Source organism: Cylas formicarius, unplaced genomic scaffold (genome assembly GCF_029955315.1).
Source record: "Cylas formicarius isolate icCylForm1 unplaced genomic scaffold, icCylForm1.1 PGA_scaffold_10__41_contigs__length_53128322, whole genome shotgun sequence".
Taxonomy (NCBI): domain Eukaryota; kingdom Metazoa; phylum Arthropoda; class Insecta; order Coleoptera; family Brentidae; genus Cylas; species Cylas formicarius.
In genome coordinates, this window is record NW_026844214.1 from 27,931,106 (window position 1) to 27,954,337 (window position 23,232).

Below are 23,232 nucleotides of genomic sequence, written 5' to 3' on the forward strand. Positions count from 1 at the left end.
CTCGCAGTTCTTATTTAAATACAGTATTTCCCGGACAGTGAATTGGTAGAAGAGGATCAATAGAATGGCCTGCAAGATCGCTAAATATCGCTCCACTGGATTTTTTCCTCTAGGGATATTTAAAATCAAAAATAAAATTCAAATTCACTTTCATTACTATCAAAAATGTAATTGTGACAATTTAAGAACTTTATTGGTACTATCTACTTAGCTGTTCATTTCAAAATTATATTTCTGTTTTATATTGTGTTTCTCATAAAAAGTAAGAGACAGGTATAGAGTATGCTACATGAATTATGCGTGAATTCGGAAATAGATTAAAAAAAAGATGTTGTATTTAAAAAAAGAAAGTTGGTATCGCATCTACTTTTTGACCTACCCTACATATCTTCTATTTACTACAAAAAAATGCACAAGAACGTGTGCGTATGTATAGTAATCAATATTAAATATAATTCATATTTAATATAAAAAAAAGATAATTTAAAAAATGATACTTGAAATCGTGAGGTAACAAAGATTATATTTTTGCAGAGAGGTATAGTTCACGTCAACCAACGCCATTACTACGCCATATACCCACTGTCCAAGAAGTCAAATAGTACGCTTCGACAACTACCGCATCTTTTGATAAGGAATGTCCATGAAAGGAAAAGTCCTATCGGAGATTACGAACGACCAAAACCCGAAGGAATTTTCTTCGCGTCAAATCAAACCAAAGATTCGATAACCAAAGTTAAACTTAAGACCAAAAATTCTCAAAAAATGGGCAAAACTTTGAAGAGAAGAAGACGCGATACTTTTCCGATAGGCGCCACAGTTTTCGTCGAGACTGCGGTGTTTGTGGATCGCGATCTCTTCGATCACATGAAAATCAACTTTCCCGTCGACACCGAGAGAGAAGTGATACGATTCGTTTTGGCTATGATTAATGCGGTAAGTTAATATTGGAAATAATTAATAATAAGATATTTTGGACCATTGTCTTTCATTTTTCAAAAAAACCTCCGAAGGCTCTGGGATACTTCTTCTAGATTTCTCGTACGTCGGGTAACCGTGGAAAATATATGTAGATGATGATCGGGTCACACTGCCAAGAGTTTGTTTCCTCTAAATTACCCAAACTCCATACATCCAAACATCAATTTCACTATTTAATTAGATTATAACAACGCTCTTCCCTTTCCAGACATTCTTATTAATCGAAAACCAGCCTTGTTCAATATCAATTTTCTCTGTTTAAGGCCACAATTTGAAGCGGTTGAAACCCCTTCTTCCTTCGATTTTCCAAAAAACGTTGACACCAATAGCGTTCACCACGTATCATGTGCCTCAGATAGGATTTTTTTCTGTTTTTGGATTTGGGCAAATAACTCACACTCCTCAAGATTTGCGCGACGAATAAAGTCATCGTTAGATACTCTTTCCACCCACGAGATCTGCAGCATTCTTTGAAGTACCCGCATTTCAAAAGCTTCGTTTGTTTATTGACGACAAAAGAACAGAGCATAAATAACGCTGCGCCATTTTGTATCTGAGTTGAAAATGTAGATCACTATTTGTTATAAATTTTGACGCTTCTAATTTGTTTATCGATGATGCCGTTTTCACACCATACAAAAAGAAGTGACCATAATTAATAAATAGATTATTTGGAAGAAATTTTCGAAGTTTTTAAAAGGTTTTTTGAATCGTCCAATCCTACTCTTAATTTCTATTTCTGGAAAATATCCTAACCAACGCATCTCAAATATCAAAATCAGACTTTACTTTAGTCCATTCAATCTAATTCTACTGATCGATACCTGAATGCATCATCACATCACAAAATTATATTCATTCATCTTGGTATATTTAATTTCTGTTTTTCGTTACTGTCTTTTTTGTGAGGTTCTGGTAGTTTTCGATATTCGGTGACTAAAACATGCATTAAGGCAAGCCGGCCACTTTCTTCTTTCTCCATAGTAAATGATTGTCGATTGTTAGTGGGGTACATAAAACCTTGAAGTTCTTCATGGTTGCTATTCCAGATTATGAATGTATCATAAACCAAATACCATTCCATGTAAATATTGGCAGGTATTCGAGAGATCGAGGAATATATCGATCTAGGTCCAAATATTGATTTTTTTCCTGAAAGAAGGTCAAAAATATCCTATTTTATCGACATTTATGATGGTCTGTGACGTTCAAATGAACAGGTCCAACTTTTGTACCATGACCCATCTCTCGGAAGGCCGGTGAATTTCGTGCTAAAGCGATTGGAGATTCTGAAAGAGGAGATGCCGGGTTTAGCGAGGCCGCCCGATATCGACAGATTCCTGTCGAATTTCTGCAATTGGCAACGCACCAAGAATCCGGCGGGAGATCGGGAACCGTTGCATTGGGACCACGCGTTGATTTTAACCGGTCTCGACTTGTACGTCAGAGGAAAACACGGCAAAATATCCAATCAAGTTGTGGGTAAGTGGTCTTTATTCAGTGAAAGCAATTTCAATTTAAAATTGTATTACTGTACTTGATATACATGGTGGTCACTTTTTCAATCGGATTGTATGGGGAACCTTCAGATCATTGTAAATACAAAGTCGGTTAAATTGAATAAACGTTTTGTGCGAGGTAAAAAGTACAAACCATTACGAGGTATTTCATGAAAACTGAGATTTTCAATTGTTTTTTGTCGAAAACGAGTGACAATAGACATGAAATACTAATTATGAAATTAGAAAAGTATCTTTAATAGTTTAAATGTTATCCATGAAACCCCGTGACCACACTGTATTTTAAATTAAAAATTTTGTGTCCTGCGTATAGCTTTTGAGATCTTTGAGGTATAAAATGTTATCAAACATTCCTAAATTTTTACAGCTGATGATGATTGTTTAACCGAAACATATACCTACTACTAAAGTTTTTATTGAAATTTTAAATTTGTTGTATTAGCGGAAGAAAAATTTTTTGATTCTGTGATTCAGAAGGAGCTGCCTTAATGTGCTGACAATCTTAATCAAGTTTAATAATATTAGAGCTTAATGATGTAGGGAGAGTGGTTAAGAATTATTTGTGAAAAAAATATCACAATCAAACAATCATTTTTTTTTCTTTTTTCCGATCAGTTTATTTTGAAGCCATATTTTATTATCTTAAAATTAAAAAATAATGGAAAAGAGCATAAATAATCGCAGCTTTGAAAATTGATGTCTGTTTCAGTTGGAAAAGGTTGTAGAGTTATAAAGTTGTTGTTGATTTTTATTTTTAATTTTTGCATAGAGAAAAGTATTTGTAAATTCCTAAGTTAAAAAAAACTTAAATTAACATTTGAAATTCAAGCAATTTTTTTTATTTGTGTCCTTCCAAAAATATTCTAAAAACTCTTCATAAATAAGTTTTTCATTAAAAACAAAATATTTGCACTGATACTCCAAATTTTGTTTGAAGGTTTAGCTCCCGTGGCCGGTATGTGCACCCCTACGAGCAGTTGTACCGTAAACGAGGGCCGACATTTTGAAAGCGTTTATGTCGTAGCTCACGAAATAGGACACAAGTAAGACTAAAATCTCATAAGTCATGTTCCAAATTCAAAGGGGCGCTGCTATTCTAAAATACCCAATTATGCGCCGATCAAGCATGCGCAAAGTACAACTTTATCGTTTCTAGGTCAGCTACTCTGTAGATTTTACGTTTTGCCAATTTTGACGGTCACGTGACAATTCACTTTTGCAAAAAAACGTCAACAATGAATGAGAAAAAAAGGATACTATTTTTCTTCGCCATGTCCTTCCAGAACATTGACTATCAGTCGCATGATCTTCACTTGGATAAATATTTTTTGGCAACTAGGGCGACACTTTTCCTCTATTTTTACGTGATTAATTATATGGAGCAATTCCTAAATAAAATACTCCAGCTTTATTTTTTTAAGGAATTAAGTACCTCGCTTTATTTTGTTCATACGCTGCAGAACTGTTTAAATAGGTCTACCCATGTTTCCATTCATAAGGGAATTCTAGGGACAGCTATTATCTTTTTTTTTTTTTAATTTTTAAACTTAGACTATCATTGAATATAATAACAATAATATTAATAATAATAATAATAATGTCTTTATTTCTGTATGTACATAATTTCTACAAATAACCGTTCTTGGATGCCCCTCACAAATGCCAACCCCAAAGTTGCGTTTACTAAACTTGTTGCATAAAATACTATTAAGATATAGAGCGTACGTAAATATAGAGTACAGATTTGTGAAGTGTTGTTGAGGTTGGATTCTGACTTCCCAAGACACACTTATATCGTACAGTTTTGCTATTAGCTTAGGAATGAGACACGACGGACCCCTAGCGGACAACGATTGCGACCCTAGCAGCTATATAATGTCACCTACGCTAGGCAGCGGCAAGATCACCTGGTCGCCTTGCAGCAAACGATATTTGCAGAAGTTCTTAGAGTAAGTACCCCAATAGGATTTCGAAAAAACTCGATTACACACACGCGAGTTATTTTTAGCACTCCGCAGTCTAGATGTCTGTTGGATCACGGTAGTTCTGCAGGTCAGTTAGACCACGGCGCAGAAGGCGCCCTTCCTGGAGAACGATTCGATGCCAATCAGCAGTGTGAGTAAATCTACCGAAGTATTTTGAACCTGTAGGGGTAATTTCGAATGGGCTTTGTAAAAAAGGTATGTTGAAATACGGAAAGGGAAGCAAACACTCGTCGCAACAACCTTTGGACGATGTGTGCAGGGATCTTCACTGCGAAAAAGACAAGTACACGTGGACATCGCACCCTGCTTTGGAGGGCACGTACTGCGGCAGTGGTATGGTGAGTTCAGTGCTTAGTTATTAACTACTTATTACTACTTATTAAGCAAAATGAAAAATATTACTGTCATTACTGATCATTTTATTTTCACTACGGGGTGGGTTAAAAAAGATTTAAAAACGAAAAATTATTTTGTAATTTTTTTAAATTCCTCACAAACAAATAAGTTAATTTCTATTATATTAGCTCCATACTATTTCATATAAGGTGCATATTATTTATATATAACTTATGTGACGGCTCAACCAAAATATTTTCCTAGACAACTTTATCAGTAACAACGAAATATATTTTATTCCTTTGCTTTTAGTTTTATAGGCAGAGTAGAATCTAAACGCTATAACATAAAGCTTAATTATGTATTTTTGCCCGAAAACCGATTTTTGTTTATGTTTAAATAATTTTTTATTTCTTTTTTTCTGTAAACACTATTTTTACCATCAACAACAGTATTTATTATTATTTTTTAACGTAATTTACAATACGGATATATACATTATTTTATGTAAATAATAGATATTTTTCGTAGATTTGTATTGTGGAAGTACAACGAAAATTAACTTATGTCTTTTTAAGAAATTATTAAAAAAAAACAGTATTACTTTTTTATTCTAAAGTCTTGTTTTTTAACGCACCTCGTAGTAATAATAAAATGTTGAACAAAAGAAACGTTTAAAAACGATGTCCGTATCAATATATAGAGGGTTAGAAAAATTTGAAACATTAAAAAGTAGAAAGGAAAAAAGAAACACTACTTTCACCATCTAGAATGAATGAAAACTAATATTTTTTGGTATGTTTTTTCTTCTTTAACGGCTTTAATAGTACACAACGAAAATAAGAAAGAAAAAGGTTCTCGTCAACAACAGTATGTTATTGAATATTTACTATATTTTTATGTAGTTTTCCTAACTAGGTAATATTTATCTTATAAAACGCTTTTCTTCAAACTTTGGGAACCAATATCTCATAAACTAAATATAAAAACTTATTATAAATTGGACGTTTTTTGAAAAAATTACTATTACTATAACTACTATTACTTACTATTATTTTAATATGTCAATCCAATTATCTCGTTTATATAGCCGACCCTTTAAAAACTGAACACAAGGACCTATGAATTGAAACATTAACCAAATCGCAGTCAAATACCGCTTTTTTTTTAATGGTAAATAAAAGATTATTCCCAAATATTTATAATTTGTCTTTATTTTTCTATCATTGGGTTGGGTTGAGATTGTTCAATAATCGCAAAATTCGTTCAATTTTTAAGTTTTATCCAACGTTATGAATGAACATACAAATATTATATAAATTAAATAGTTTATATAAAGATATTTAAATACCTTAGTGATACATATTTTCAATGAATTAGGAAAATACAAATGTGTAATAATTTATATGAATAATTTGACTTTGATGTTTCAATTTATTATTTATTAAGGGTTTGTGTAATGGTTGGTATAATTTCAACACTGTTAATTTTTAGTTTAAATTATGTTATAACCGACTAAAATTATTAATATCTTGTCCATCATTTACAGAATGTATTTCTTTTTCAATATGAATAATCTTTTTTATTGCCAATTTTTGATAACTATTATTTTGTGTTAATGTATACTTTCTTTCTAGTTCTTTAGTATTGCTTCGCTTACTTAAAAGAAAAGTAGCAGTCTTTTCCCTTCCTGCTCCATCGTAAGCCTCATCAGTATGATAGTATTGTTAATGTGCTCCAGGAATTCGTTCAAGTGTTTTTTTAATTATGGTTTCAGGTTATAAAGGCGACCTACCTCAGTAAGATATTGAGTTTTCTCTCTGCTGTTATGATATCTTCTTTTTCGAATCAGTTAATAAAGATAAGTTAATAAAGATAAGATAACGGTTATGATATGAGCAGTGCTTGACGCGTGTGTGAAGAATGTAATCTACAACAGGACAACTGTGGTGTTGCTTTCGGACTCATTGTCTTTGAAAGGTTGCGGTGAAGTGTATTTTGTGATAGAACGCTTAATATCTCTAATGTGGAAATTATTGGAGAGAAGTTATAAGGTGTTTTAATTTTAGGTTCAGTGAGTCGGGTTCAGATAGTTTTACGACTCTGTAAACAAAACTGATAGCTTCGTATGTAATTAATTTCGTTTCATGGAACAATTAAAAACCATTACATTAGATCCACAGGATATTCTGATTAGTTTCGACATAGATTCCTTCTTTACTAAAGTCCCTGTTCCTGAATCTCTCAACATTGTTTCGGATATATTAAAATCCGAGAATCTGGAACCAAACCTTTCCGTCTTAATTGAAAAATGCTTGCCTGCAACATATTTTTTCTTATAAACTGTGAAATTTTTGAACAAATAGCGGGAATAGCTATGGGTTGTCCATTTTCACCAGTCACTTCGAAAATATTTATGAAAGCTTTTGAGAAGAGAGCTTTCGACATCTACCATGTAAAACCAAAATTATGGAAACGCTACGTTGATAATACTTTTTTTATTTGGCTTTCCTTCAAGATTTACTTAGTCTTCTCTCTAATAATTTCCCCATTACATATATTAAGGGATCCATCACAAAATATACTTCACCACAACCTTCCAAGGACAATGCAACAAAGCAACCCCACACTTGCCCTTGTCGTCCTTCCTTACATTGAAAACATCAGTTACTACATGTAATAAACTAATTACGAAACTGATAATTAAAAATAAAACTAAAATTCTTGCATGTAAACAACCAAACAATCTTAACAGCGACTCAGGTGTTTGTTTACCTTTCATCAATATGTGATCAGTCATACAAGACATACATCCTTTAGCTCTGGTACAGAGTAGAATGCTAGCCAGTTTCAGTTAAGCTCTGACGACGAAAATAGGTGAAACGTCAGCAAGTTCGATTCATCAACAAACGACGCAGGAAGAATCCAGAAGATTTGTAAATAGTATTACAGTACCCTGTGGAAGTTTTTTTGAAAACTGGCCTTTAGTACCTTATTTATTCAAACAAGTAGTTGAATACAGTGAATATCTCCGACACCTAGCTGTCAAATCAAAAGGTTTCAAGCGTACATTACAAATTGAGAGTGGAGCAATTTTTAAAAATTGTTACTATACTTTTTTTTTCAAAATGGAGGCTTGTGATTCATCCTCAGACTACCTATCGAGCCCTTGTCTATATCGTTATAGTCGTTTAAGTTGATTTTAATTTTAATTTAATAATAAAAATCACCAATTTCAAAACGTTTAGCGTAGAACGACTTTGCAGTGGTGCAGGGGAGGCAGATGCATCACCAAGTCGGGCTTCAAGTATGACTTCAGCGGCGCGCTTAAGCAGACGGCAAATTTAGAAGAAGTTCACGGCGGTTGGAGCCAATGGCGTGACGGCGAATGCGCGTCGGGTTGCTTATTTGGAGAGGAAGGGAGACTTAGAACAGGCAGCACCGGAATCATGATATCAGATCGGGCATGTAACAATCCCAGGTTCGTGAGAATATATTAGAAATTACGTTTTAAAGTTTTAATTCTGTACGATTTCAGTCCTGAAGGAAAGGGAAACAAATGCGACGGTCCCAGAAGGAAGTATCAGACTTGCAACGCTCAACAATGCCTAAATGTTCCTAGATTAACTATAAGGGAGTTCGCGGAGCAAATTTGCACCAGAGCGAGGGACGTGGATAAAGATCTCACCGGTTCTGGGATGCAGAAAATAAGCAGCGATCGTAAGTGTTAGAAGATAATGTATTTTTATTGTTTTCATGTTGTTTTTTGTATGTACATTTTTCCTCAAAAGCCTTGCCTGAAGCTGCGCTTCAATGCGGAAAGAGAGATTTTAAGTTGATAGCTCTAAGGTGGTTTTCGTTGAAATAAGTTGCGAAAAAGTGACTTTGATCGGGATCTGATCGATATCGGTTAGAAAAAGTTGAGTTCGTCAAAAATCTTCCTACTATTCAACCCAAAAAGTGAGATTTTCAGTTGATAGTTCCATGTTTGAGCTGGTTTTCGTTATAATAAGTGACGAAAAAAAAATTGAGTTTTATTCATTTTTTTAATTTTTGGTAAAAAAATCCTTCCAGAAACTACTGTACACACAGACAGTTAGATTTTAGGTTGATAATTACAGGTTTCATGTAGTTTTTTTCACAATAAGTGGCGGAAAACCTATTTTTGATTGGGATCTGATCGAAATTGACTAGGTGGAGCTTAGCTGTTTGGTGATTTTTTAGTCAAAAATACTTTTTGAAACTCCTGTTAGATCCAGAAAAAGAGGTTTTGGGTTGATAGCTGCATGTTTGCATTAACTTTGGTTACAATAATTAGCGCAAAATCAATTTTGACTGAAGTCTGAACGAAATAGACCAGAAGAAAGGTTCACTAATTTTTTGTGTTTTATCATCAAAAATCGAATGTTTAAACCAGAATGTGACATTCTAGTTGATATCTACAGGTTTCATATTGTTTTCGTTGCCATAGCTAACGGAAAATCTGATTGTGACTGGAATTTGATCTAAATCGACCAGAATTCAGTTTTATTCATTATTTTGTTTGTTTCATCAAAAATCCTTCTTGGAGCTGCTGCTAGATCCATAAAATGAGATTTTAGGTTGACAGCTGCCATGTTTTAGGTAGTTTTCGGTACAATAAATGACGCAAAATATGATTTTGTGGAGTTTCACTAATTTTTTGTTCTTTTGTTTGTTAAAAATTGTCATCTGTTCATTTTCAATTTCCAGCGGAGGAAGCTTGTACCGTATGGTGTCAGAAACGTAACGGCAGCACGAAAAGCAGAGGATGGACATTCCCAGACGGTACGGCGTGTCAGACGAGGAGAAAGTCTAGCGGTTTGTTGTCATTTTGTTCCCGCGCAATTATATCCTCTTACTTTTCTTCAGGAAGAGCCAGCTACTGCATCACGGGAAGATGCGAAGACTTCGTATGTGACTCGTTAGAAGACACTGTGTTCAGTCTAATGCCGGAACTATGTCCGGTCGACCGGGCCAACAACGACATCAATTGGAGGTATAGTTTGAGGGTCAGGGAGGGCGTGATCCGGTGGAAAAGCGCGAGCGGGTGTCACTTTAATTGCATTTCGCCGGGTTCCGGCATTCGACTAGTTATGAACAAGAAGTCTTCGAAGCCTAGTATACAATTGTGCCAACCAGATCAGTTTGTAAGTGCTTTCAGTAAATCGTCATAAATGCTCGTAAGTCTTGATCACGAATCAGGTGACGTGCTTCCATTACAATATGACATTATAAAACGCTCCTCTTTTTATCCTTCTTTTTCTGACTTTTATTACAAAATTGATGAAGGCTCCGCGACTCAATTCTATCGGTGAACCCGTTAGTTTAAAGAAAATAATTTTTGATATGATAAATTTTATTTCAAGCTTTTCATTTAAATTATGTATTTTTTGAATGATAACAAAAAATATTTTCAAAATAGCGAGAAATATTATTGTGATTTTTTTTTAAATCTTACAGTGTTTCGAATTTCGAATTTTTTTTATACCTAATGAAGGATTATAAGACATAAATTATAGGTATTTCTTGGGTAGCTCTAATTTGTTTATTGCTTTTTTGTGACCAGCTATCATTAAAATGTGTTCATTATTCCGCAGGCTGCCTCGTTTATTATGGGATGATACCTTATCTAAGACCTTGTTAGAGATATCGGAAAAACTTAGAGACAAAAGTTATTTGGATTCATTTATACTTTTAAAATATTATTTTATTATATATACGGTGTGTTTGTATTTTTGTAGACAAGTAACAACTTTCTTATTTTAATTAGAACACTGTTGAAAGCCTCTCTTAAATCGGGTGGCGCATAGTAAATGGCTGACCTGGTGAACAGATCAACGAATTTACTTTAAATTATACAGCGTGAAGTACGAAAAGGTGCTATATCACTTTCAAATATTTTCAAGAATGCAGTAACGTCAGATGCAGGTCAGATAGAATATACAGGAAGTTTCAAAAATGTATAATTTAAAGTAAAGCTGTTGATCCGTTCACTAGATATTTTTAATAGGCTATCTACTGTGCGCTTATAGATTCTGCTCTGTGTTGATATTTTAAAAACAAATAAAACAAACAAAACAATCGTGAAAAGTCATTTTCTTCTAATTGAAATATCCCGTTTGTATATTTTCGTCCTATTTAACATTTTAAAAACGGGTGACTTTCTATGAAGTTACCAATTCCAAAAAATTGCAAATAAAACGTGTTTTCGTTGCAAAAAAATGCTATGACTACGTAACATGGTCAAAAAAACAATCGAGCACATAGAAATATCATCTATTGCCAAACGTATGCGTTTAGAAATCTATGTTTCAAAGTTTTATTCTACCTTACTTAGTAACTTTTTATTGTTATTATTATAAAACGTTTACAAAAATAATAAATATATTTAAAAATTAGATAAAAATAAAATAACAAAATGTTTTTTTTTTATAATGCGATATACTGTAAAATTTTTAGGGGTGTGGTAAGATAAAGTCCCCGTTTGAACACGCCTCTATGATATGCACCAAGTACAAGGGTCGCGTCCGGAGATTGTCCGGACTTGGGATGCAGATTTCCGCTTCATTTGGTAAGACAGTTTACATGGGATTTGATTTTGTAAGTAAAAGCTACCTCAGGACGTTGAAATTTCATTGTTTTTTACTTTTCTGCTAAATGTTTGTGGAAAGCGGTATTTTTCTACCGTCACGTCTCCTTTTATTTCCCCGAATTTGCGATGTGTCGCTGTTTGCTTCCAAAATACAAAAAATACTATTTCGTTGTTTACAGTACTTTTGGTTAGTTTTCATGTGTTTATCTCTGATTTTCAAAAACGCCCTGTATATTTATTTCCATCAGATGTATTTGGGGACTGACAAAGACGAATGAACATTAATTTCAACTCGAAATTACAGAAAGACGTCCTTATACGAGCAGCCCCTGCAAGTGTATAGTGCTTTCACAGAAAAGTGGTTTTGCTTTATTGAATAGAATAAAACTATACTATAAATAAAATAATACTAGCAACAACGGCTTATAATTATTTTAATGAAATGCAAAAGTTTAACAGACAAATATTAAAACATTACTTATACTTGGTGTCTATCTACACTATAATATGTAGATTTATATCATTCGTTCTACGGCTTTGTGTCGCTGTCGTTATCTTCACCTCAATTAATCATAATGGGTCGAAATAAGTTTGAAATATTTATTTATAAGATTTGTCTGCAGTAATAAAATGGTTAAGCGAACTGTTCCAAATATTCAGGAGCGTTTCGTTAATATATTTTTTTATTAAATCTACAACACTACCGCTTATAGTGGGAGAAGAATTTGGTGACCCAATTTTGGTTGCTGTCACAGGTGCATTATAGGATTGAGGACAGACTACTATGGTGGGAGCCATAATACTGTATATGTCCCGTTTGCAATAGTCGCAGCGTTTGAAACTCCTAAAAGCTCACTGCTTAATTTTTCAAAGAAACTTCCACAGGCTACTGTAATACTTTCTACAAAATTTCTGGATTCCTGCTAGGTCAGTTTCTGCTGAGTCGAACTTGCTGACGTTTCGCCAATCATACTGTTCGCTTCCTCAGAGCTCAGAGCTGTCTAAGGGAGGCGGAGCTAAATGAGGGACATAAACACCGTCTCGGATGACTGATTCCCATATTGGTGACAGGTAGAAATCTGAGTCGCGATAAAGATTGTTAGGTTGTTTATAGATTTCTAGAGACTCTCGGATTTTTCGTTGATAGAAGAACTGATTATATGCAAGAATTTTAGTTTTATCGAATAAAATTTTTTTCTTTGAAAAATTAACAAGCCTTTATAGAGAGGACATCAAGCGCAAATGCAGAAAGTTAGAAGATCACCGACTGAAACTGGTAAGATTACTCTGTACACTGACCTTTTTGTTACGTTGTAGAGACCATAATGTTATCCACAATTTAATTAAAATATCCCATCACGTTGCAACCTCGTCCGCTTATAAAATTCTTCAAAAATATAGTTTCGCTTTACTTCGAGAAAAAATTCATCCTACCCCTAGACCAAATCAATAAGGCTCTTCTGTCTCTACACATTTTAAATTTCTTTTATTTTGTCCCCATCCGAATTCGATACCCTTTCAAACATGATTCATGACAAAGCTTTAAATCTTAATTTATCTACTACCCAAAATCTCATTCAGAAATTTGAAAAACTGGCGTCAACACCAGGAAAACCATCAAACTCTTCTCAACTACCACACCGTAATAAATGTATCATCGCACCAATTTTCGGAAACGGAAAAATTAGTTATTTCAAAAGGTTCCAACTTCGTCCTTGCCCCACGTATTATCCCAAAAGAGGAAATGATTTCAAATATCGAGTCTATCCTAAACAAACTACCATCTCAAACAGCTAATGAAATTCGATTTGAAACCTCAAAAATCCTTAAAAAATCAAAACCTCCTAAATCCAATATTGCAAAGCCTGAACGCATCGTCCTAAAATCTCTAAAATTTGATCCAGACATCATTATCCTAAAAGCAGGAATGAATATCAGAAAAAGATTCAAGATATTCTTATAGACGGATCATATCGTCAACTTAAAAAAGATCCTACGTCATCTATGGATCGCAACCTTAAATCTGTTATTAAGGCTTCTTTTCTATCAGACTCTGTGAAAAAATCTGTTACCCCCCATGACTCTAAAATTCGTCTCTACGCACTCCCAAAGATTCACAAACCAGGATTACCCCTACGCACCATTGGTTCTTCAACATATTCCCTAGCAAAATATAGCTAGCTTCCTTATTAAAACCCCTTACAGGGAAAACTGACAGTTTCGTACTTAATTCCTTTCAGTTCATTGAACAATTAAAAAGCATTATATTAGATTCACAAAATACTCTAGTTAGTTTCGACGTAGAATCTCTCTTTACCAAAGTTCCTATTCCTAAAACTCTCGATATCATTTCAGATATATTAAGGTCCGAGAATCTGGAACCGAACCTTCTCACTTTAATTGAAAAATGCCTGTCGGGAACATATTTTTCTTATAATGGTCAAATTTTTGAACAAACTTTGGAAACAGATATGGGTTCTCCACTATCATCAGTCATCGCGAATATATTTATGGAAGCTTTTGAGAAGAAAGCTCTCGACACCTTTCACCTATACACCCGAACATACGTTTTACCATTGAGTTGGAAAGTAATAATAACCTTCCATTCTTAGATATTCTTATCAATAAAAAATCAGACCTAACATTGGGTCATTGTGTTTACAGAAAACCTACACACACAGACCGATACCTTAAAGCATGGTCACATCACCAACATTAAAGATATTAAGCGTTCTATCAAAAAATACACTTCACCACAACCTTCCAATAGCAATGAGGCCGAAAGCAATTCTACACTCGCCACTGTGGTCCTTCCTTACATTCAAAACATCACTGACCACATATCAAAAGTTCTAAAGTAGTATAACGTCAAAACCAGATGTACCACTTGTCCAAAAATCTCTCAACATCTTCGGTCCGTCAAAGACAAAATTCCATTTGAGATGCCAGAAGTTTACAGCATTCCATACATATGCGACAAAGAATACATGGGAAAGACAGGAGGAAAAATATCAACTAGGCTCAAAGAACACGAAAGAGCCTTACGACTAAGACAAATAAACTGATCAGCTGTTACCGAACACACTCATGAAACATAAAATAAAATGTTATTCGATAAAACTAAAATTCTAGCATATAAACAGTACTTCTACCAACGAAAAATTCGAGAGTCTATAGAAATCTATAAACAACCTAACAATCTTAACCGCGACTCAGGTCTCTACCTGTCACCAATATGTTTATGGTGTTTATGTATTTATGTTTATGCCCCTCATTTAGCTTCGCCTCCCTTAGACAGGTACAGAGTGAAATACGAGCCAGTTTCAGTAAAGCTCTGAAGAAGCCAACAGGATGATTGTAAATCAGCAAGTTCGACTCAGCAAAAAGCAACGCAGGAGGAATCCAGAAGTTTTGTAAAAAGCTTACTGCTTGTATAACTTTAAAATTATTTTCTGCCTTGTAGTTTTGAATTTCCAACTTTGTATTATTTGACCTTACCTTATTTAGTTAGCAACTGTGATAGCTCGCATTGATCATTTTTATAACGCTATTCTAACGAATGTTAGATAGGAGACAATCCTCGTACCATTGTTCAAAAAGTTCTAATGATAGTCGACGCATGAATCTTTAATGTTTTTACAGTCAAAGCACAAAGCATCTCGAACCCAACACCGATACTGTTCCCTTTTTGTGAGTTTTTACTGATAAAAAACAATATAAGAACGAATCTTACCCACTAGTATATTTATGACTCTAGGTACAGCTCCCCTTTTTGTTGCAGTCATTAGGCCAAAACCATTTTAATATTGGGTTTTTTATAGAAGATCCCGATCGACCGTGCAAAGTTGCGTGCCAAGACGAAAACATATCACACAGGTTTTATCTGGTAAATGGAGAAGATGGATGGTTTCCGTTTGGAACCGACTGCACCAAAGGGTCCCACGACAAGAAATCTTACTGTGTCAGCGGCAAATGTTTAGTAAGTCTCCGCAATGAATATAAAATTGGTGTTCAATGTAACGGTTTCCATTAGGGTTTTGGAAGCGATGACACCCCGCTATCAGAAAGCGAGTTTACTCTACCTTTGCTTTCACGTAGTCGAAGGTCGTTGCAAAGGGGTACCGGCAATAAGATAATTATAAAACTCAATCAAGAGCAATTAGACGAAATAATAGACAATTTGAATAGAACTATATTAGGTATCAATAAACGTTATAAACGCCCATTAAGTATCAATTTAAACAAATAATTTATTTTAGGATATACTCCAAGGAAAATATTTGAAGTAGACCTAAATAACCCGATTCACGTAAACAAAGATGTAGTAGTGAATGCCTCGGGTATAAATTTTTACTATGACAACGACTTTGCGACAAACGACGGGAGCATAAATTTTTAAAGTTTAAAATGTTAATTAAAATTTTTATACTTTTTATAGAAATCGATAATTCTGTATATAAAATAAAATTTTAAAACATAATTCACTGTCTTTGATTAATAGTCTTAGGTACTTGTGATATATATCTTTTAGTTGAGGCATGGCCGTAACAGTGCCCTCTCGTGTTAAATTAGGGGAACTAGTAAGTTAAGGAAAGCAATAAAGGATAACGTATTCTCTCGCTACAACGTGGACCGAATTAATTAGAGGAAAAACTAATAACGACCGCGATACCATTAAAGTATCGATACCTACTCATTTCGATAGTACTCAAATCTTTTTTCGATACTCTCAAATAAATACTCCTAAAGTATCGATACTTACTCATATCGATACTTTTAGCACTTTATTATTTTTTTATTTATTTTAAGGACACTAACAATGAACTTTGAAGGACAATAATTAAAACAAAATTAAGAAGGAAAAGAATAAAGGTTTGCGTCACGTTAAGCACGTACTTTAAACAAAAAACTCCCATGATACCATTGGAATAATAAGCTGATGATTACAATAAATACAATTATTCGTAAGCAATTTCTTGTACGTTTGACAATTTATGTTGGTTGACAATGAAAAAAAATGAAGGGCGGACGTCTTTCTCGCGTTTGGCTCGGGCTCGGTGGAGTGAAGTCGGACGAGTTCGGCTTGGCTGGCGCGAGACAACGCGTCACCATATATCAGATAGAGATTATGTATGTCTGATGCGTTCGGTTTTTTTTTATTGGTGAGGCTGATTCGATTTGATACCAAGTACTTTTATTTCGATACCGAGTAAGTATCGCAAGATTGATTCGATGCTATAAATACTTGGTATCGAATCAAAAATATCGAGTACCTACTCGTATTTACTAGTATCGGAATATCCCTAAACCGTGCCGATCTGGCCCTCTAACCGACGTCAACAGCAAAAACAGTGCTGCTGTATGACACTATTACACTATGTACACAATTAAACCAATATCATATCAAAGTTTATTTAAGAAACAGTGAATTCTGCAGGGGGCACACTACAAATTGCTTAGTATCCATGACAGATGATTTCTGCTTCTTGTACATCCGTCGAAGGTTTAGGTCCTCTAACACAGACCGCTACGCACTGTCACAATGTATTCGAAACACTTAAAATTGATAACGGAGGCGGCAAAAATGTTGTCAAACCAAAAGAAATTAATCCTCTAAGTTAAAAATTTGTCTCCATTATTGATTGGAAGGGGTTAAACACACTTTCATACACGCATTTTTAAAGATTACCGGCCTATTTATATCTTGTTTTTATTAATATTTGCTCAATATTGCCACGTTTAATTCCAAAGCAAAGCGAATTCGATGGGTATCTTTCAGTTTATTAAAAAATGAATATTTTTGAGACATTTAACAATAAGTAATAATCTTAAAAGAAATGTTCCCTCGTTCTTTGATTGAACTCCGCCTCGACCTTCTTTAACAAGGATTCAACCTTTGCGGGTTTGGTTAAAAAAATCATCCATAATTGCTTGATGTAATTTTGCTCCTTGGTAGCATTATTTCGCTGAAATTGATAGTTTTATATCATTTACAATTACTACATTCTATTTTGTAAATAGGATGACCCTACCGCAGTTTTTGGGATCTGTACCGCTCGTGATAAACTCGCCCTTTCCATTCTAAAATGGTCTTCCATTTCCAAAAATGCGTTTTGCAATTTTACCGGCATCAGTATCACCCTGTCCGTAGGTCCGCGTTGAAAATATTTTTCAAGAATCTCGACGTCCGCTTTCCTGAACCCAACAAAATATGGTAAACTGGTTAAAATGGACGATCATATAGCTACTAGATAGAGACCTTGCCTAGCTTAAAATGGCACTCTTGTCACGTCAAAAAATGTTGGGGGAGATGTTCAATATGCCCATGTAAACACGCTTTTAAACAATAGGACCTGTAATGCATTCTTAATTTTATTAACAATATTGAGATATTTTTTGACAAAATTACTTAATACCAATACAAACTAATATAGCTACAAACTTATAACTCATAAGACGACGAAATCTAGCTTTAGATCTTGACCTCAGCTAATCAACAGTAGCAATTTATTGAACATTACAATAATAAAGCAGCAACCACATTCTCAAACCATAAACAGATTGAGCATAGCTGTTCTGGGTTTTTTTGCATTTAGAACAGATATATGCCTCAGAGAGTTTTTCGTACTAAAATTCAATACAGGTTTATTTTCATACATACTATAGTTTATTATCAAAAGAGCCATAAGAAATTTTTTTGGGTATGGCGCTGACATCTATTATATAAAATATGGTATATGGTTTTGCTAAATGTTTAAATAATTAAACAAAACAATCACCACAACTAATAAGAATTGGAAGTGTTCTTATGTGCCTTCTTTTTTTTTCTCAGTTAGTTTTTATTAATATGGTTGTAAATGTATATATATTAATAGGTATTTTTAAATCAATATAATATATTTATTTATATAAATTTAATCTTTGGTGTGCATTTCTAGACACTTTTTTTTCTGGTTCTGTCTGATATCGATACAAAATAGAATGAAATTTTTGTATTGAATTAATAAATTGTCCCCTACAAATTTTTAAATTGCTCAAAATTTTAACAGAAATTATCTATGTGAGATCTTCACCCACATTAATATGGAACCTTTCTATTAATTTAAATTAAAAATCACAATTTTATCAGCTAATTTTCTTAATTGTACTAGAAAATTCTTAATTATTCCATTTTTTTTCTTGTTTCTTGAACACCAAAAATAGCTTCTCAAAAAGTTTTTTCGAAAATTTTGTATTTTTTTAAAACAATTTTATTAGAAAAATTCCTTTGCGGGATAATTTATGTTAAGAAATTCTGAGGTTGACAGTAAAACTTCAATTGAATTAAAAATACTAAGTTCTCCTAGCCCCATAGAAGCGGGAGGCGCATCAATTTCGAGGTATTTAGGGTATCTACCCTATCTAGAAGCTATATGGTAATAATTAGACGATCTTTTATAGTGTAAAGCATAAATTACCTTTGCAAGATTCTGTTTTTGTCTTCATAGAAATCATTACGGAAAACCTTCGCCTCTAAGGAATTTAGTTCACTTTTAAATTTACAGATGGCTTCCAATGCGGAATTCAAATTTGAAGCTTCCCCCGATAAGACCCGCGCCATTGAAGAAACTAACGTCAGTTTTTCAATGTCAGGTTTCGACCGATACAGTTGGTGTTCGTTAATTACTTCGTTCATCTGGTCCTAGTGAATGCATAATGATAACGTTTCGAACACTATTGGGTAGGTATTTACTTACAATCCTCCGTTTGCAGTCGGACAGATCACCATTAACGTAATCTCGAATGTTTACGAAGAAATTTTTTGCCATATCTATGCAAGCTTTCTCGTTAGTTTGCAAAACGTTTGTAAGCGCGTAGTAGGAAAAAAACTTGGTAACGTGTTCTAAAATTTTTGATGTGTCGCGCAATTTTGAACTGAAACCCGATAAAGAAATAATACTAAGTGATCTAGGTTCTGCTTATTAATGCGTGAGTTACAAATCATTATTAAACTGTAAAACTTAGTGGTCTTAGTCTTATTCCATAGGCGTAGTAGATTGCCAAGTGTCCCGAAAGTGGCAGGTGACGGACCGGTAGTTGATCTATGTGCGCCTTAGTGATTAAAATTAGAATTAACGTTACTTTCTGACAGTTAGTGGCAAACTTCGTCCTCGCAAATGGCCAGTGTTTTTGACTTTGTTGCTGAGACACGGATTAGTGAAACTGCGCTTTCTAAAAATGAGAAAATTATTATACTCAGTATGTTCAAAACTATACCCTACCAAAACTGAACATTCCCAGTTGCAAAAATAGTTAAAATGTGTTCGAATATGGCTGGAGTTGGACAGTACCGACTTTTGCAGAAGGATAAACGCGGCACCATCAGATTACTAAGGAGAAGTACGGTCATAAATGAAGATGAAAACACTGCCATCAAAAGCATAATACACTCGGAAGAACACTGGAAACAAAATTACATCATTCACTGGCTTACTCTTAATAAGAAGCAATTTCAAAAGGAACAGGAGCTACTGGTGATTATAAATTTGAATAAACCTCTTTGTTCGAAATTTGTAGTATCGAAATTCCTTCAAAACTTCGCCTTCCACAATATCATTGTGAATTAAACCCTATTGTTTCGGACGCTAGAAAAAGGGTGTGTAGCAAGACATAACACTAGTTTTGAAATATGAGACGTTGCAAGAGGAAATTAGAACAATGGATTGTAAAAATGGATGTGGGTAGTCTATTATACAGAGTTTCTAATTCAAAGAATTAGAAACAGACTTCAAGTGTGTCTTATTATCCCGGGGCTATGACAAAGGGGTCTCCAATGGGCACGATAACGCGCACCACACATGATCCTAATCGCTCTCTCTTGGAATTTAAAAATGATCTGTGCTGCTGTACTGTGTCCCAACATTGAAACGGCATTAAAAATTTTTAAATGTAGTAGTGCAAAATAAGACGTTTTAAGGGTGTCAAAGTTTATGTAAGATAGGAATTTTTTTAGAAATATCAGACTTCATGAAGCTTTAGACAGTTCATCGCTATGCTGTGACCGCGATAAGTTAACAGTGTTTTGGTATTTCAAAAATTTCGGTTTTATCTTGGTTTAAAAGAACCATCTAAGCAGACAAACTTGCATTGCTGCCGCTGGAGGTAACAGATGAAGCGTTATTTGCAAATCGGTAGCATTTGACAGAAATCATATAAGGGCTCAAGTGATTCACATATACGACAATAGTGGGCCCAAAATTGAGCCTTACGGTCTCTATAGTTCAAAAGTCATTATTTAAAAAGGCAGTGGGGACCAATTTTTTAAACAACTCTCGAGAAGTTTCAATAGTACGCGCCTTATGCTATGGTGTTTTAATTTTTTCAATAAAATATCCTGGGACACGCAGTCAATGGCTTTGAACAAATCACACAGTGTTATAACATTGTGCAGCCCCGTGTCAAAGCCCTTAACAATACCCTCCCAGTGCCTTGGCCAGTTCTAAAAATCAAACTACCTGACTCAACAAATGATGTTTTCCAAAAAAATGCATCTTTTAAAATTCTCTTCTCCATTATCTTCCCAAATAAAGGAACTATGCTAATAGGATGGTAATTATTATTATTGGGAATTATTGGGATCTCCTTGTTTCAAAAGTGGTACAACTGAATTAATTTTAAATTTGGATCGAAAAGGGCCCGTGAGAAAACTTTTATTAATCAATGAATAAAACAGAGTTATCAATAGATCAATAAAATTTGCTAAAACTTTGAAATTTATATTAAATATATCAGTTTATGATGAATTATTTAGGGACCCACATTAAAGGTGCCAGAGAAAGTTCAAGATGATATCGCTGGAAGACAATTTTACCTAATAACCTCCTCCTCAATGTTTCCAACAAATATATTAAATTGTTCCAGAGAGGATAGATTCATTATCACATGACTTTTGTTATATTCCATATTTATTAGTTTCCACACTATCTTGGATTTATGGTTTGCCTTTAATAGATAAGAATCATATGCTAGCTTTTGATATTTGCAATTTATCTGAATTGTATTAAGTTTAATGTTTAATGATCATTATCATTGCACATTTACATTTCATAACTCTCTCGCATTAATAAACAGAGCAAAGAGATCATTTCATTAAACTTGAAATAATACAAAAAAAATCTAAATTGTGACCTACCGATATTCATCCAGGTCCATCTGCAAATACTTAACTTTGCTTTCGATTATGTAATGGTCAGCTTGTTTGACACATGCACCATTCAGCATTTCGCATAAATCCCTTTTGTAAGTTTCCATAGATTGAAAGTTAGACTGAATCGGAAATGAGATACTGTAAAAGAAAAAACTTCAACTGACCTGAGCTCAATTTTTTTCCAACTTACTCAATGTGAGATATATCGACTCGGTGAAGGAACTTCAATATCGCTTGCAATTTGGAAATTTCAATGTTGTTTGCTAAATAAATTTGATTGCTTTGTATTAACCTGTAATAAAAAAACTATCCAATCCTCTTCATTAACTACTGAAAAGTGTTAAAAGTTGAGTAAAAAATTAGAAACTTAGTACTTAGTACTTTGCAATTATCTCATGGTGTGTGGACTTATGGATAAAACAGCTTACCTTTTATGGACCATTTCTAATTCATCACTGAGACTCTCTTCTAAATTTTCAAGTTGAGTCTGCTCGAGGTTAATTGAAGCTGATAGACAGGACTTCAAGTTATCAATGTTCTCCCGATATGCCGTTAAATCTATTTGATTTACAAAATGGGAATCTGGGTCCTAAAACAGATAAATTAATCAGCAGCAGCAGTAGTAAAATATTACCTACATATGTAATGAGCTGCTCTTCTATTTTTGTGTGAATACCATCAAGCCTTTCACTTAAATTGATGCAAACACTTAAGGCTGTTGCACATCTGGCTTTGGACTCAATTTCCTTAGCAGTGGTGTTAGTTAGTTCAATTGATAGTTTATTGTTCAAATACCTAAAACATAATATTACCATTACCACTTTTCAAAATTAATGCAATAAGCTAGTTATTTAGCAGAAACTAAGAATACTAACTCGTAATGTTGTAGCAACCTATCCAAGGAGTTACTTTCAGCTTGGAGAACTTCAATCTCAGACTCCAAGAGCACAATGTCTTCCAAATTCTTATCGACATGTAATACATCAGCATATTCTGGCCGAAGATTTTTAAGTTCATCAATACAAGTCTGTTCATCTTCGACAATTTGCTCAATTGCAGCATATCTACAATTTTTCATTGTAAGATTCTAACATATTCATTACTTACAAACAGACTCACTCGGCTTGCTCAAGAGCAGCGACATAGTTTTTTTCGGAAAAACAACACATCCAATTCAATAAAGCTATAGTATCCTTACAATCAGTATCAAACCAACCCTTAATTACATTGGGATTTAAATTACCTAGGTCTATTTTTAAATTATCAAACACTTTCAACAAATCAGCTCCGGAATAACAAGACATAATTCGTTTGCGATATCTCAAACTACAATGAAAAATATTTTGATTTTAACGGAAATAAACTTAACCCTACCATATCTCACCACAGTTATCATAGATGAACGCGTAAATTTTCGTTAGATATATTAGTCTCTGTAGCTCCATTGTCCTGCCATGTAAAATTATTTGCGTTGACTATCGTGAGCGAACTAAGAATCGTGAAAAATTTAAATGTTGCTTTCGTTATCAGCATGTTAACTGCTCTATTTAAACATTTTCGTCGAAAATTGAAAATCGTGAAGCAAAAGGTTTATACCACAGTTCACATAGC

The 23,232-nt window shown here is 33.9% G+C and overlaps 2 protein-coding genes across 4 annotated transcripts in view; one reads left to right on the top strand and one right to left on the bottom strand.

Moving 5' to 3' along the window:
- Positions 1–15,864, top strand: part of LOC132697762 (A disintegrin and metalloproteinase with thrombospondin motifs adt-1) — a 49,390-nt gene extending 33,526 nt beyond the window's left edge. The window contains exons 5-18 of one of the 3 annotated variants that reach the window (XM_060663398.1): positions 535–936; positions 2,202–2,463; positions 3,439–3,544; positions 4,316–4,450; positions 4,510–4,616; positions 4,682–4,824; positions 8,089–8,303; positions 8,361–8,542; positions 9,554–9,661; positions 9,713–9,990; positions 11,303–11,414; positions 15,257–15,414; positions 15,469–15,634; positions 15,695–15,862. In XM_060663398.1, coding sequence (XP_060519381.1) covers positions 535–936; positions 2,202–2,463; positions 3,439–3,544; positions 4,316–4,450; positions 4,510–4,616; positions 4,682–4,824; positions 8,089–8,303; positions 8,361–8,542; positions 9,554–9,661; positions 9,713–9,990; positions 11,303–11,414; positions 15,257–15,414; positions 15,469–15,634; positions 15,695–15,834 — 2,514 coding nt within the window. In that variant the 3' untranslated portion in view covers positions 15,835–15,862. Of the gene's footprint in view, positions 1–534; positions 937–2,201; positions 2,464–3,438; positions 3,545–4,315; positions 4,451–4,509; positions 4,617–4,681; positions 4,825–8,088; positions 8,304–8,360; positions 8,543–9,553; positions 9,991–11,302; positions 11,415–15,256; positions 15,415–15,468; positions 15,635–15,694 lie in introns of all 3 variants that reach the window. The other 2 variants (XM_060663390.1, XM_060663381.1) reach the window with 2 other exon arrangements.
- Positions 15,865–17,103: 1,239 nt separating this feature from the next.
- Positions 17,104–23,223, bottom strand: LOC132708136 (uncharacterized). The gene is made up of 11 exons (XM_060680267.1): positions 23,006–23,223; positions 22,741–22,947; positions 22,497–22,685; positions 22,260–22,416; positions 22,050–22,210; positions 21,812–21,913; positions 21,607–21,759; positions 19,172–19,349; positions 18,893–19,116; positions 17,468–17,630; positions 17,104–17,401 (listed from the first exon to the last, which is right to left on the bottom strand). The coding sequence occupies exons 2-11, from the start codon at positions 22,923–22,925 to the stop codon at positions 17,264–17,266; spliced, it is 1,650 nt and encodes a 549-aa protein (XP_060536250.1). The 5' UTR covers positions 22,926–22,947; positions 23,006–23,223; the 3' UTR covers positions 17,104–17,263.
- Between the last annotated feature and the right edge of the window lie 9 nt (positions 23,224–23,232).

What these genes read in the sequence shown, in the direction of transcription:
- LOC132708136 (XM_060680267.1), bottom strand. Translation starts at nt 22,925, where the DNA reads ATGTCTTGTTATTCCGGAGCTGATTTGTTGAAAGTGTTTGATAATTTA. An exon ending in AGGTTGCTACAACATTACGA is followed by an intron (nt 22,417 to 22,496) that starts GTTAGTATTCTT and finishes ATTATGTTTTAG; the next exon opens with GTATTTGAACAATAAACTAT. An exon ending in GTCGATATATCTCACATTGA is followed by an intron (nt 21,760 to 21,811) that starts GTAAGTTGGAAA and finishes TTTCTTTTACAG; the next exon opens with TATCTCATTTCCGATTCAGT.